The sequence below is a fragment of the Drosophila mojavensis genome, unplaced genomic scaffold (assembly GCF_018153725.1).
Source record: "Drosophila mojavensis isolate 15081-1352.22 unplaced genomic scaffold, ASM1815372v1 contig_74, whole genome shotgun sequence".
Lineage (NCBI taxonomy): Eukaryota > Metazoa > Arthropoda > Insecta > Diptera > Drosophilidae > Drosophila > Drosophila mojavensis.
The window spans coordinates 20,968,877-20,984,132 of NW_025318899.1; the positions used below are offsets into that span (position 1 = coordinate 20,968,877).

The 15,256-nt window shown below is 46.6% G+C and overlaps 2 protein-coding genes across 2 annotated transcripts; both read right to left on the bottom strand.

Moving 5' to 3' along the window:
• Positions 1-119: 119 nt before the first annotated feature.
• On the bottom strand, positions 120-4,906 carry LOC6583160. The gene is made up of 8 exons (XM_002008802.4): positions 3,954-4,906; positions 3,819-3,886; positions 2,838-3,390; positions 2,612-2,768; positions 1,965-2,167; positions 1,333-1,901; positions 1,050-1,270; positions 120-989 (listed from the first exon to the last, which is right to left on the bottom strand). Exons 1-8 carry the CDS (start codon positions 4,101-4,103, stop codon positions 895-897), a joined length of 2,016 nt encoding a protein of 671 aa, XP_002008838.1. The 5' UTR covers positions 4,104-4,906; the 3' UTR covers positions 120-894.
• Positions 4,907-5,474: 568 nt separating this feature from the next.
• On the bottom strand, positions 5,475-15,176 carry LOC26527565 (serine-rich adhesin for platelets). The gene has a single exon (XM_044010319.1). The coding sequence runs from the start codon at positions 15,133-15,135 to the stop codon at positions 5,557-5,559; it is 9,579 nt and encodes a 3,192-aa protein (XP_043866254.1). The 5' UTR covers positions 15,136-15,176; the 3' UTR covers positions 5,475-5,556.
• Positions 15,177-15,256: the final 80 nt, after the last annotated feature.

Here is a 15,256-nt window from a genome sequence, read left to right on the forward strand (position 1 = left end):
GTTTTTCAATTAATATGGATCAAAAATTATATCGAGTTATTCGTTTTAATCTAGATCATCATTTAATAATAATTGTCAACATTTGTTTGCTTACTTGTAATTAATTAATTTCGGTAAACTATATTTATTATGCACCATTTATTATATTCAATCAAGTAATCAGTATAATTATGATGTAATTATAATTATTCATGTAGTTGTATGCGATTTGTGTATGTATATGCTTTTATCATATTTACGTGCTGTTCTTTCTATATGTATATATATATATACTGTATATGATCGATCATTGCCTGCGTACAGCTTAAATTAAGATATTACAAAATATACGTTAGGTTCATTAAATATGTAGGCAATTAAGGAAGTTGGCGTTTCAAGGGGCCGGGAGTGGGGCGGTGTGGGCGGTTTAAGCGCCAGGGACGTTAACGGATAATAACTACATCGCAGAGATTGGCAGATTCATTCAGTCAAGCCTTTGTAAAAATATGCTGCTTGAACTAATTTAATCTGCGAGAACAATTTCTTATTTCAAAAACGTTTTCATTTATATATATATATGAGACATTTGCATGTGTGTGCGCTTAGGTGTGTATGCCTGTGGGTTTGTGTGGGTGTGTATGTGTAGGTGCCAATAGCTCCAGAGCGTCCAGGACAGTCAAGTCCATAAGACACTTCCTCACTCATCAATTTTTACTACAAGTCGAGTCTTACAAAAACGTCACATTGTTTCTTTTGTTGTATACGAGTGTGTGTGTGCATGCGAGTGTGTGTGCGTGTGTGAGTGGATGCCTATTTTTGGTTGATTTGTTGTGTTTCGATTTCGTTGCGTAAAGAGAAATGTAATCACTGTACAATAGAGCGACGGGGAACACTTTCGCCTAGCCAGGAGCAGACCTATGGGCCACACAAATATTTACGCTTCTGGTCATCCATATAATCGCGCGTAGACATTTGGATGGCTTGCTGCAGCATCTCGTTCTCATTGATGCCTGCAAGGAGTCGAAAGTAAGTAATTGCTATAAATTACAGTTAGCAATCGCTTGACCGACCGTCGTTGGCATAGGAGGCCTCTAGCAGCTCCTGATAAAAGCTCGAGTAGCTCTGCTTGGGCGGCGACTTGGTTTCCACGAGTTTGGGCGGTGACTGCGACGACTGCTTGGAGGTGCATGGCTGTTGCTCTGCTTCCGGAGTGCGTTCCCTAGCCACTGCTGGAGCAGCATCACGTTTCGGACTCTTACGCTGTGGCGTTTCATGTACATGTGTTTCCAAGCTACACGAATATATCAATGTGAGAGCAGTTGAGGGAGAGATGTGGTGGTAATTGTCTCTTACCTATTGCCAGGCTCGCGCACTTCATGGCGGCGTTTCTTGCTGTTGCGCAGGTTGTTGCTGCGACGCGGAGTTTTGGACAGTTTATTGGAGCGCTGCGATACGGCTGTGTTGGGCGAGGCATTGCCGCCACAGTGACCCACGGAGCTGGTGCTGCTCATATCAGTTGCGTCACTCTCGTAGCCGCCCAGCTCATTTACCTCGGGCGGCAGCTTGTGTGCGTACTGACCAAGTGTTTTAGGCGAGAGTGTATAAACGGTGGCCGGGCCATCGCCGATGCTGGAGCTGGTAATTGGGGCTGCTGTGTTGCTGTTGTTGTTACTACTGCCACCGCCACCGCCGCTGCCACCGCCATCACTCGAGTACTTGGAGGGCGAGGCGTCTGAGTCGGTGAGTGCCTCGGCCGAAGTCACAGTTGAAGATGTTGCCGAGCCGGCGGCTGTATTGTTGCTGCGCGAACGCTGCATATTATCACGGCACCATTGCAAATAAGACTCACGAGCGATTTGCTCCTCGATGGCCTCGTTGGTGGCTTCCCAGTCTGTTGTCTTCAGCTTGTCCTCAAACATTGTCTATGCAAGCAGAATACAAATATTATGGGAACTTAATTATTCATAGACGCAGTGGACACTGACCTGTTCAATTTCCAGCTGCTCGCTTAGGCGCACTGCCTCCTTGGTCTGAAACTCAGGCTTGTAACCAGCCAAGCCCAAGCCGACGCCCACGGTGGCATTATACGGATCCAGTATAGCATTGTAGTGGGAGCCTCGTTGATAGGACAAACGCAACGGCGGATAGCCAGCTTGTGATTGCTCTGAATTGAAGATGTTAATGGGGGCTGCAATCATCGAAAAGTGCGTTAGAATTAGGAGATTATTAGTACTATGAATTAGAGATGGTTGAAACATGATGGCGATAATATAATAATCGTATATTAGACTAATATTAATAAGCTGCTTGTACTCAGGTCATAGCTATTGTGTTCTCATTTATAAGTAACCATGTTAAATACCCCCATCCCCATCCCCCATCCACAGTCTTGGCGACAAAGGCCTAAAGCATGGATAACATCCTTAAAGCAGTCTAAAATGCTAACCATAGGGGTATATGATTGGGTCAGCGTATCTAATAACATTCTGTATAACACCTGGTATGATATTCACCCCCTTAAAATAATTAACACGTTTTAGTTCATGCGCTCAACTGCGACGCCGACTGCGCAATTTATGGGAAAATCATTGCTGATAATTTAGAAATGAGAACACGTGATTTGTTTACTCACTCGACTGATAACAGAAGACTTCGACGGTGCGACTGTAGATCTCTGATATGGCCTGAATCTCGATGTGATTGCCGTGTGCATCGCGGGCGCGCTTGCGTTGAATATACCCATTGATGTCCTCGGTGACAAACTGGCCAAAGTATTCGCGATTCTCATGCTATAAACAAAAATACAGACGAAATATTAAGATAAAAGACTTCGTGTTTAGAATATTTAAATATATTACTATATAGTCCATTGTGTGCTGCCGTATGACATCGTGCATTCCCTCATCTCCGTAAATCTGCAGAGAGATGGAGCGAAACAGGCAGGCCCCGTCTTCTTCCACTGCCCTCAGTTCGTAGCCGCGCTTCTCCATGCATTTGGCAAACTCTTCGTCGCGCCGTTTCCACTCTTCTACCGAAATAGTGCGCTCCTTCGGCTGCAAGTGCTCGTCGCCGCTATTGTAACCGGAGAATGTATCTTCGACGGCCTTCAGCATATTAGCTGCAGCAGCAGCCGGTGAAATCTGAGTTTGTGCGTTCGGCACATTGGCACAGCCCAAGCCCAGATGCTCTGGTGATTTGCGACCCACAGCTGTGGCATTGCTGCTGTTGACCGTTCCGGCAGCCACGGCAGCTCCGACTACTGAATGTGGACTGCTGCATTTGCTGCTGACGCCTGCAACTCCGCCACCAACTACAGTCCCATGATTTAGATTCAGCTTCTCACGGTCCAAACGATCACGTTTGTGATGGTGTGCATGGCCTTCATGGTGTTCGCGACGCTTCGAGCGGGAACTGTAATGCAAAAGAGATGGATAGGGATTAAATAAGGTTGAATAATACATCACATTGAGAATGATATAGCCAAACATACAAAATGATTTAATTTAAATGATGAATTTGGTTCGCTGCATTAAATAGAGTCTTCATTAAATATATACAAGATTTGGCTTTACAAATTTCAATAAATCAGTGTATAAAAAGTTCCTTCTTACCATCCTAATTTATGCAATAGCTATAAAGTTAAATATATATATATAACTTAAATAAAGAGCAATTTCAGGAAAAAGTAATTGAAGGTGATTTTGTATTGTATTAAATTATTGATTTTAATATTTCAACCTATATATGTTGTCTCCTATTTTCTTCTATATCGTATATCTTAGATCAAGAGATATGCTCAAAGAAACGAGTCCGTGAATATTAACCCCATCAAGACTTACCTTTTGTGTGGACTGCAGCGGTGTGTGCGTGTCAGTTCGTCGTAGACTTCGCCGCGTCGTTGTGGACTCTGCGGGCATTAATAAATTCAAATGTTAAATAATATGGTTATAGGTAACAATACAACACACACATACCTGGCCATGCCCATCGATGACAACATTGCGATGCGATTGATTGACAACCGATTGTTCGACGACCACTACCTGCCCAGAGACGTGAGTCTCGGTGGCATCCCCATCGACAACGCGCTTGCCACTCGGCGCACTGACTGGCTTGATGGTCATGCTTTGGCTTTAGCTGCTACTGCGGCAGCGGCTGGGGCTATTGTCTGTGAACTACCACGCAATACTTTAACGAGCTGCTCCAAACAAAGTCGTCGAATGTGAAAGCTTAACACATGTGTGAATGGCAAATTTGGTTTAGCTGTTTGGCCAGCTCAGAATTCGATTTTCTTCTCCGTCTATATATAATACAGACATATATATTTGTATTTATATAAACATATATATTTATACATATATATGAATATCTATGTATGGGGCAACACTTTCACAGCAAGTTCTTTGTCCGTGTGGCAAAGGATTCCCTTGCTTCTGATGCACGCACTTGTTTAATTCTCTACTTTTTTTTTGTTTATATTATTTATTTTTGTTATTGTTGTTATGGATGTGACTGCTGCTCTCAAAAAAGTTGATTTACTTTTATATTTAGACGCACAACTATGAAATCATATACATAGCCAGAGTAAATGGTGAAAATTTTGTGATTTTCATTTGATTGTGTGTGTATGTAAGTGCGTATGTGTAGTGTTTGCTCGCAATCGCCTTTGTCTCTTGCACTGTTGCAGAGACGATTAATAAAATACGTCGCTTCGCCCAGTTGTATAATTACATACGCTGCACTCCAGGGAAGACCACCAATTTCATAGTTTATAAAACTATTTGCACAAATTATTATTCTTTTTTTTTTTTGGTTGTTTTGTTTTGTTGTTAGAAACGTAAAAGCCAGGATAGTCTGTTCGATTTTTTATTTACACCAACTACGAACTTGTCAGATGCGCACGTTGTGCTTCTTCTTGCTTCTTTGGTGTTTTTTAGGCATTTTTAATAAGTCAGCTTGTCACGACATACGACGAACATCTGATGAATATCATACTGACCGCCAGTGTTGCCATACTAGCCTTATTCTGGTACATTTTTAGCTATAATTAATTACAACGTTCTGTTGATCATAAAAAAGCTAATAGTCAGTATTTAAATTATAAAAAAAAAAAAAAAAAAACACTTTAATACTTATTTTACTCAATTCAAATTAATGCTTTATTTCTATGCTAACAATTTAACGTTGGGCAAAGAACATTAACCTAAGGCAAACAATATTCTGAGATGTATTTAATTTAAGAAATAAATTTAAACTGAGAATTTCATTGTACTGACTATATTTATAAACAAATATTTAAACAAATGTGCTTCCGTATATTTTTCTTCTAATAATAATTAACAGAATATAAAATCCAAATAACAGTTGAGCTAATATTGTCTCCGTTAAATTTGCACATTATTTAAATTTATTGATTTAACATAGCGTGTTTTTAAAAAAAATATATATCGAGCATTTTTACTAAATTGCCTTTAATTAAAAAGAGCGTTATTATATTGATTTGCACATATGTATATATATTTGATAAGTTTAGAATAACAGAGCTGTCAACATTTGATTTAAAAAGGACCAAAAATATTAGTTAACATATTGACCATTCCAAACATTGGCGCCCCATCCATTTCCATAATAACCCCATGCCGGTCTGGCTCCTATCCATTGATCCTGTGTTCCCCACCAGTAGGGATATTGTCCTATACCGTAACGTGCGCCACCTCGAACCGCGAACTTTCCAGCTTTAATATGAGCTCTTCCTGATTCAACGGATCTTTGACCCCTTTCAATAACTTTACCAATAAGTCCTGGCAAAACAGGCTGGGTATCTATTAAACTAGACCCAAACACATCTGTCTTACTTCGGGCGTCATCATTAACTTTTGTAGTAGATCCAGATTGACTATTTTCGATATTGGTGTCTCTGGAAATTACCGTTACAACGGGCTCGACTGATGCGGTAGTTTTCTTAGTTGTTGTTGTTTTCGACGTTGAAAGGGAGCCAGACTTAATGTTTCCGGAGGTAGTCTCTCCTAAAATTACTTTCACGACGGGATCAACTAATGTGACAGTTTTTTTAGTAGTCGTAGTAGTTGTTGTTGAAGAGGATCCAGATTGGCTGTTTCCAGATATCACTTTCACGGCAGGCTTCGCAGAAGAGCCAGACTTAGTAGTGGTCGTGGTAGTCTTCGTCTCAGAGGATCCAGATTGGCTGTTTCCAGAAGTCTCTTTCACGGCAGCCTTCGCTGAAGAGCCAGACTTAGTAGTGGTCGTCGTAGTCTTCGTCTCAGAGGACCCAGACTGACTGTTTCCGGTAGCGACTTTCACGGCAGGCTCAACTGATGGGCCAGTTTTCTTAGTGACAGTGGTCGTCGTAGTCTTCGTCTCCGAGGATCCAGATTGGCTGTTTCCGGAAACGACTTTCACGGCAGGTTCAACTGATGGGCCAGTTTTCTTAGTGACAGTGGTCGTCGTAGTCTTCGTCTCAGAGGACCCAGACTGACTGTTTCCGGTAACGACTTTCACGGCAGGCTTCGCTGAAGAGCCAGACTTAGTAGTGGTCGTCGTAGTCTTCGTCTCAGAGGATCCAGATTGGCTGTTTCCAGAAGTCTCTTTCACGGCAGCCTTCGCTGAAGAGCCAGACTTAGTAGTGGTCGTCGTAGTCTTCGTCTCAGAGGATCCAGATTGGCTGTTTCCAGAAGCCTCTTTCACGGCAGGCTTCGGTGAAGAGCCAGACTTAGTAGTGGTCGTCGTAGTCTTCGTCTCAGAGGACCCAGATTGACTGTTTCCGGAAACGACTTTCACGGCAGGCTCAACTGATGGGCCAGTTTTCTTAGTGACAGTGGTCGTCGTAGTCTTCGTCTCCGAGGATCCAGATTGGCTGTTTCCGGAAACGACTTTCACGGCAGGTTCAACTGATGGGCCAGTTTTCTTAGTGACAGTGGTCGTCGTAGTCTTCGTCTCAGAGGACCCAGACTGACTGTTTCCGGAAACGACTTTCACGGCAGGTTCAACTGATGGGCCAGTTTTCTTAGTGACAGTGGTCGTCGTAGTCTTCGTCTCAGAGGACCCAGACTGACTGTTTCCGGTAACGACTTTCACGGCAGGCTTCGCTGAAGAGCCAGACTTAGTAGTGGTCGTCGTAGTCTTCGTCTGAGAGGATCCAGATTGGCTGTTTCCAGAAGTCTCTTTCACGGCAGCCTTCGCTGAAGAGCCAGACTTAGTAGTGGTCGTCGTAGTCTTCGTCTCAGAGGATCCAGATTGGCTGTTTCCAGAAGCCTCTTTCACGGCAGGCTTCGGTGAAGAGCCAGACTTAGTAGTGGTCGTCGTAGTCTTCGTCTCAGAGGACCCAGATTGACTGTTTCCGGAAACGACTTTCACGGCAGGCTCAACTGATGGGCCAGTTTTCTTAGTGACAGTGGTCGTCGTAGTCTTCGTCTCCGAGGATCCAGATTGGCTGTTTCCGGAAACGACTTTCACGGCAGGTTCAACTGATGGGCCAGTTTTCTTAGTGACAGTGGTCGTCGTAGTCTTCGTCTCAGAGGACCCAGACTGACTGTTTCCGGTATCGACTTTCACGGCAGGCTTCGCTGAAGAGTCAGACTTAGTAGTGGTCGTCGTAGTCTTCGTCTCAGAGGATCCAGATTGGCTGTTTCCAGAAGTCTCTTTCACGGCAGCCTTCGCTGAAGAGCCAGACTTAGTAGTGGTCGTCGTAGTCTTCGTCTCAGAGGATCCAGATTGGCTGTTTCCAGAAGTCTCTTTCACGGCAGGCTTCGGTGAAGAGCCAGACTTAGTAGTGGTCGTCGTAGTCTTCGTCTCAGAGGACCCAGATTGACTGTTTCCGGAAACGACTTTCACGGCAGGCACAACTGATGGGCCAGTTTTCTTAGTGACAGTGGTCGTCGTAGTCTTCGTCTCCGAGAATCCAGATTGGCTGTTTCCGGAAACGACTTTCACGGCAGGTTCAACTGATGGGCCAGTTTTCTTAGTGACAGTGGTCGTCGTAGTCTTCGTCTCAGAGGACCCAGACTGACTGTTTCCGGTAACGACTTTCACGGCAGGTTTCGCTGAAGAGTCAGACTTAGTAGTGGTCGTCGTAGTCTTCGTCTCAGAGGACCCAGATTGGCTGCTTCCAGAAGTCTCTTTCACGGCAGCCTTCGCTGAAGAGCCAGACTTAGTAGTGGTCGTCGTAGTCTTCGTCTCAGAGGACCCAGACTGACTGTTTCCGGAAACGACTTTCACGGCAGGTTCAACTGATGGGCCAGTTTTCTTAGTGACAGTGGTTGTGGTAGTCGTTGTCGATGATCCAGATTGGCTGTTTCCAGAAGTCTCTTTCACGGCAGGTTTCGCTGAAGAGTTAGACTTAGTAGTGGTCGTCGTAGTCTTCGTCTCAGAGGACCCAGATTGGCTGCTTCCAGAAGTCTCTTTCACGGCAGCCTTCGCTGAAGAGCCAGACTTAGTAGTGGTCGTCGTAGTCTTCGTCTCAGAGGACCCAGACTGACTGTTTCCGGAAACGACTTTCACGGCAGGTTCAACTGATGGGCCAGTTTTCTTAGTGACAGTGGTCGTCGTAGTCTTCGTCTCAGAGGATCCAGATTGGCTGTTTCCGGAAACGACTTTCACGGCAGGTTCAACTGATGGGCCAGTTTTCTTAGTGACAGTGGTTGTGGTAGTCGTTGTCGAGGATCCAGATTGGCTGTTTCCAGAAGTCTCTTTCACGGCAGGCTTCGCTGAAGAGCCAGACTTAGTAGTGGTCGTCGTAGTCTTCGTCTCAGAGGATCCAGATTGGCTGTTTCCGGAAACGACTTTCACGGCAGGTTCAACTGATGGGCCAGTTTTCTTAGTGACAGTGGTCGTCGTAGTCTTCGTCTCAGAGGACCCAGACTGACTGTTTCCGGTAACGACATTTACGGCAGGCTTCGCTGAAGAGCCAGACTTAGTAGTAGTAGTGGTGGTTTTTGTCTCAGAGAATCCAGATTGGCTGTTTCCAGAAGTCTCTTTCACGGCAGGCTTCGCTGATGAGCCAGACTTAGTAGTGGTCGTCGTAGTCTTCGTCTCAGAGGACCCAGACTGACTGTTTCCGGTAGCGACTTTCACGGCAGGCTTCGTTGAAGAGTCAGACTTAGTAGTGGTCGTCGTAGTCTTCGTCTCAGAGGATCCAGATTGGCTGTTTCCGGAAACGACATTTGCGGCAGGCTTCGCTGATGAGCCAGACTTAGTAGTAGTAGTGGTGGTTTTGGTCTCTGAGAATCCAGATTGGCTGTTTCCAGAAGTCTCTTTCACGGCAGGCTTCGCTGAAGAGCCAGACTTAGTAGTGGTCGTCGTAGTCTTCGTCTCAGAGGATCCAGATTGGCTGTTTCCAGAATTCTCTTTCACGGCAGGCTTCGCTGATGAGCCAGACTTAGTAGTGGTCGTCGTAGTCTTCGTCTCAGAGGATCCAGATTGGCTGTTTCCGGAAACGACATTTACGGCAGGCTTCGCTGAAGAGCCAGACTTAGTAGTGGTCGTCGTAGTCTTCGTCTCAGAGGACCCAGGCTGACTGTTTCCGGTAGCGACTTTCACGGCAGGCTTCGCTGAAGAGTCAGACTTAGTAGTGGTCGTCGTAGTCTTCGTCTCAGAGGACCCAGGCTGACTGTTTCCGGTAGCGACTTTCACGGCAGGCTTCGCTGAAGAGTCAGACTTAGTAGTGGTCGTCGTAGTCTTCGTCTCAGAGGATCCAGATTGGCTGTTTCCAGAATTCTCTTTCACGGCAGCCTTCGCTGATGAGCCAGACTTAGTAGTGGTCGTCGTAGTCTTCGTCTCAGAGGATCCAGATTGGCTGTTTCCGGAAACGACATTTACGGCAGGCTTCGCTGATGAGCCAGACTTAGTAGTAGTAGTGGTGGTTTTGGTCTCTGAGAATCCAGATTGGCTGTTTCCAGAAGTCTTTTTCACGGCAGGCTTCGCTGAAGAGCCAGACTTAGTAGTGGTCGTCGTAGTCTTCGTCTCAGAGGATCCAGATTGGCTGTTTCCAGAATTCTCTTTCACGGCAGCCTTCGCTGATGAGCCAGACTTAGTAGTGGTCGTCGTAGTCTTCGTCTCAGAGGATCCAGATTGGCTGTTTCCAGAATTCTCTTTCACGGCAGCCTTCGCTGATGAGCCAGACTTAGTAGTGGTCGTCGTAGTCTTCGTCTCAGAGGATCCAGATTGGCTGTTTCCGGAAACGACATTTACGGCAGGCTTCGCTGATGAGCCAGACTTAGTAGTAGTAGTGGTGGTTTTGGTCTCTGAGAATCCAGATTGGCTGTTTCCAGAAGTCTTTTTCACGGCAGGCTTCGCTGAAGAGCCAGACTTAGTAGTGGTCGTCGTAGTCTTCGTCTCAGAGGATCCAGATTGGCTGTTTCCAGAATTCTCTTTCACGGCAGGCTTCGCTGATGAGCCAGACTTAGTAGTGGTCGTCGTAGTCTTCGTCTCAGAGAACCCAGATTGGCTGTTTCCGGAAACGACTTTCACGGTAGGTTCAACTGATGAGCCAGTTTTCTTAGTGGCAGTGGTTGTGGTAGTCGTTGTCGAGGATCCAGATTGGCTGTTTCCAGAAGTCTCTTTTACGGCAGGCTTCGCTGATGAGCCAGACTTAGTAGTGGTCGTCGTAGTCTTCGTCTCAGAGGATCCAGATTGGCTGTTTCCGGAAACGACATTCACGGCTGGCTTCGCTGATGAGCCAGACTTAGTAGTGGTCGTCGTAGTCTTCGTCTCAGAGGATCCAGATTGGCTGTTTCCGGAAACGACATTTACGGCAGGCTTCGCTGATGAGCCAGACTTAGTAGTGGTCGTCGTAGTCTTCGTCTCAGAGAACCCAGATTGGCTGTTTCCGGAAACGACTTTCACGGTAGGTTCAACTGATGAGCCAGTTTTCTTAGTGGCAGTGGTTGTGGTAGTCGTTGTCGAGGATCCAGATTGGCTGTTTCCAGAAGTCTCTTTCACGGCAGGCTTCGCTGAAGAGCCAGACTTAGTAGTGGTCGTCGTAGTCTTCGTCTCAGAGAACCCAGATTGGCTGTTTCCGGAAACGACTTTCACGGCAGGTTCAACTGATGGGCCAGTTTTCTTAGTGACAGTGGTGGTGGTTGTCGTTGTCGAGGATCCAGATTGGGTTTTTCCAGAAGTCTCTTTCACGGCAGGCTTCGCTGATGAGCCAGACTTAGTAGTGGTCGTCGTAGTCTTCGTCTCAGAGAACCCAGATTGGCTGTTTCCGGAAACGACTTTCACGGCAGGTTCAACTGATGGGCCAGTTTTCTTAGTGACAGTGGTGGTGGTTGTCGTTGTCGAGGATCCAGATTGGGTTTTTCCAGAAGTCTCTTTCACGGCAGGCTTCGCTGATGAGCCAGACTTAGTAGTGGTCGTCGTAGTCTTCGTCTCAGAGGACCCAGATTGGCTGTTTCCAGAAGTCTCTTTCACGGCAGGCTTCGCTGAAGAGCCAGACTTAGTAGTGGTCGTCGTAGTCTTCGTCTCAGAGGATCCAGATTGGCTGTTTCCGGAAACGACTTTCACGGTAGGTTCAACTGATGGGCCAGTTTTCTTAAAGACAGTGGTCGTCGTAGTCTTCGTCTCAGAGGACACAGACTGACTGTTTCCGGTAACGACTTTCACGGCAGGTTTCGCTGAAGAGTCAGACTTAGTAGTGGTCGTCGTAGTCTTCGTCTCAGAGGACCCAGATTGGCTGTTTCCAGAAGTCTCTTTCACGGCAGGCTTCGCTGAAGAGCCAGACTTAGTAGTGGTCGTCGTAGTCTTCGTCTCAGAGGATCCAGATTGGCTGTTTCCGGAAACGACATTTACGGCAGGCTTCGCTGATGAGCCAGACTTAGTAGTAGTAGTGGTGGTTTTGGTCTCTGAGAATCCAGATTGGCTGTTTCCAGAAGTCTTTTTCACGGCAGGCTTCGCTGAAGAGCCAGACTTAGTAGTGGTCGTCGTAGTCTTCGTCTCAGAGGATCCAGATTGGCTGTTTCCAGAATTCTCTTTCACGGCAGGCTTCGCTGATGAGCCAGACTTAGTAGTGGTCGTCGTAGTCTTCGTCTCAGAGAACCCAGATTGGCTGTTTCCGGAAACGACTTTCACGGCAGGTTCAACTGATGGGCCAGTTTTCTTAGTGACAGTGGTGGTGGTTGTCGTTGTCGAGGATCCAGATTGGGTTTTTCCAGAAGTCTCTTTCACGGCAGGCTTCGCTGATGAGCCAGACTTAGTAGTGGTCGTCGTAGTCTTCGTCTCAGAGGACCCAGATTGGCTGTTTCCAGAAGTCTCTTTCACGGCAGGCTTCGCTGAAGAGCCAGACTTAGTAGTGGTCGTCGTAGTCTTCGTCTCAGAGGATCCAGATTGGCTGTTTCCGGAAACGACTTTCACGGTAGGTTCAACTGATGGGCCAGTTTTCTTAAAGACAGTGGTCGTCGTAGTCTTCGTCTCAGAGGACACAGACTTACTGTTTCCGGTAACGACTTTCACGGCAGGTTTCGCTGAAGAGTCAGACTTAGTAGTGGTCGTCGTAGTCTTCGTCTCAGAGGACCCAGATTGGCTGTTTCCAGAAGTCTCTTTCACGGCAGGCTTCGCTGAAGAGCCAGACTTAGTAGTGGTCGTCGTAGTCTTCGTCTCGGAGGATCCAGATTGGCTGTTTCCGGAAACGACTTTCACGGTAGGTGCAACTGATGGGCCAGTTTTCTTAGTGACAGTGGTCGTCGTAGTCTTCGTCTCCGAGGACCCGGATTGGCTGTTTCCGGAAACGACTTTCACGGCAGGTTCAACTGATGAGCCAGACTTAGTAGTGGTCGTCGTAGTCTTCGTCTCAGAGGACCCAGATTGGCTGTTTCCGGAAACGACTTTCACGGCAGGTTCAACTGATGGGCCAGTTTTCTTAGTGACAGTGGTTGTGGTAGTCGTTGACGAGGATCCAGTCTGGTTGTTTCCGGAAACGACTTTTACGGCAGGTTCAACTGATGAGCCAGACTTAGTAGTGGTCGTCGTAGTCTTCGTCTCAGAGGACCCAGATTGGCTGTTTCCGGAAACGACTTTCACGGCAGGTTCAACTGATGAGCCAGACTTAGTAGTGGTCGTCGTAGTCTTCGTCTCAGAGGACCCAGATTGGCTGTTTCCGGAAACGACTTTCACGGTAGGTTCAACTGATGAGCCAGTTTTCTTAGTGACAGTGGCTGTGGTAGTCGTTGACGAGGATCCAGATTGGGTTTTTTCAGAAGTCTCTTTCACGGCAGGCTTCGCTGAAGAGCCAGACTTAGTAGTGGTCGTCGTAGTCTTCGTCTCCGAGGACCCGGATTGGCTGTTTCCGGAAACGACTTTCACGGCAGGTTCAACTGATGGGCCAGTTTTCTTAGTGACAGTGGTTGTCGTAGTCTTCGTCTCAGAGGACCCAGACTGACTGTTTCCGGTAACGAGTTTCACGGCTGGCTTCGCTGATGAGCCAGACTTAGTAGTGGTCGTCGTAGTCTTCGTCTCAGAGGACCCAGATTGGCTGTTTCCGGAAACGACTTTCACGGCAGGTTCAACTGATGGGCCAGTTTTCTTAGTGACAGTGGTCGTCGTAGTCTTCGTCTCAGAGGATCCAGATTGGCTGTTTCCGGAAACGACTTTTACGGCAGGTTCAACTGATGAGCCAGACTTAGTAGTGGTCGTCGTAGTCTTCGTCTCAGAGGACCCAGATTGGCTGTTTCCGGAAACGACTTTCACGGCAGGTTCAACTGATGGGCCAGTTTTCTTAGTGACAGTGGTTGTGGTAGTCGTTGACGAGGATCCAGTCTGGTTGTTTCCGGAAACGACTTTTACGGCAGGTTCAACTGATGAGCCAGACTTAGTAGTGGTCGTCGTAGTCTTCGTCTCAGAGGACCCAGATTGGCTGTTTCCGGAAACAACTTTCACGGCAGGCTCAACTGATGGGCTAGTTTTCTTAGTGACAGTGGTCGTCGTAGTCTTCGTCTCAGAGGATCCAGATTGGCTGTTTCCGGAAACGACTTTTACGGCAGGTTCAACTGATGAGCCAGACTTAGTAGTGGTCGTCGTAGTCTTCGTCTCAGAGGACCCAGATTGGCTGTTTCCAGAAGTCTCTTTCACGGCAGGCTTCGCTGAAGAGCCAGACTTAGTAGTGGTCGTCGTAGTCTTCGTCTCAGAGGACCCAGATTGGCTGTTTCCAGAAGTCTCTTTCACGGCAGGCTTCGCTGAAGAGCCAGACTTAGTAGTGGTCGTCGTAGTCTTCGTCTCAGAGGACCCAGATTGGCTGTTTCCGGAAACGACTTTCACGGCAGGTTCAACTGATGGGCCAGTTTTCTTAGTGACAGTGGTCGTCGTAGTCTTCGTCTCAGAGGACTCAGATTGGCTGTTTCCGGAATCAACTTTTACGGCAGGCTTTGCTGAAGAGCCAGACTTAGTAGTGGTCGTCGTAGTCTCCGTCTCAAAGGATTTAGATTCGCTGTTTCCGGAATCGACTTTCACTGCAGGTTCAACTGATGAGTTAGTTTTCTTAGTGTTATTAGTTGTGGTAGTTGTCTCGGAGGATCCAGACTGCTTTTTGGAAGTCACTTTCATGACAGGATCGACTATTGAGCGTGTTTTCTTAGAGGTGGTTGTTGTTGTAGTTGAAATAGGTCCTGATTTGATGATTGCGGTGTTCGTCTCTGCGGAAATCACTTTCACGGCGGATTCAACTAAAGAGCTCGTTTGCTTAGAGTTGGTCGTAGTCGTAGATGATCTAGACTGGGTGTTTCCGGTATTAGTGACTTCGGAAACCACCTTTGCGATGGAATCGCCTGAGGTGGTCGACTTCACATCACTCCGCTCCGCAGTTCTATGATTATGCGGAATAGTGCTTCTTATATCGTTAATGATCGAGTCAAATTGAATTGTATTCTGTTGTACAGACTCTTCGCCTGTCGAAGTTATCTGATTATTTGAGCAGTTTGCACGTTTATCGTTTTCCACAATCAATCTACCGAATAACCTATCCAAGAGCCATAACCGAATATCTTTCCGAATCTCCAATAGAGTTTGTCGAACACTTTCACAACACGGAACGTTAGCTGCTGCAGACTGTGGCTTCACTGCTTCGGCGCTTACTGCCGTCTCCGTTGGGATATGCGCACCGTATGCGAGTGCCACGCAGGCGCCCAAAAGGGCAATACAAAATATACGCATTGTCTACCAATAACTCAAACTCCCAACTTCATCTGTTGGCTTCTGTGGCAGCAGAGCTGCTTTTATACCTTAGCAGAAGATAGAAGTTTGTTGTCTTTTCTATAATTTAGGTATTTACTTT

Excerpts from the sequence above, each read along its gene's own strand:
- LOC26527565 (XM_044010319.1), bottom strand. The coding sequence starts at position 15,135 with ATGCGTATATTTTGTATTGCCCTTTTGGGCGCCTGCGTGGCACTCGCA.
- LOC6583160 (XM_002008802.4), bottom strand. The coding sequence starts at position 4,103 with ATGACCATCAAGCCAGTCAGTGCGCCGAGTGGCAAGCGCGTTGTCGAT. Across the intron at positions 3,391-3,818 it reads CGCTGCAGTCCACACAAAAG|TTCCCGCTCGAAGCGTCGCG; the intron begins GTAAGTCTTGAT and ends TTTGCATTACAG. Across the intron at positions 1,271-1,332 it reads GTGCGCGAGCCTGGCAATAG|CTTGGAAACACATGTACATG; the intron begins GTAAGAGACAAT and ends ATATTCGTGTAG.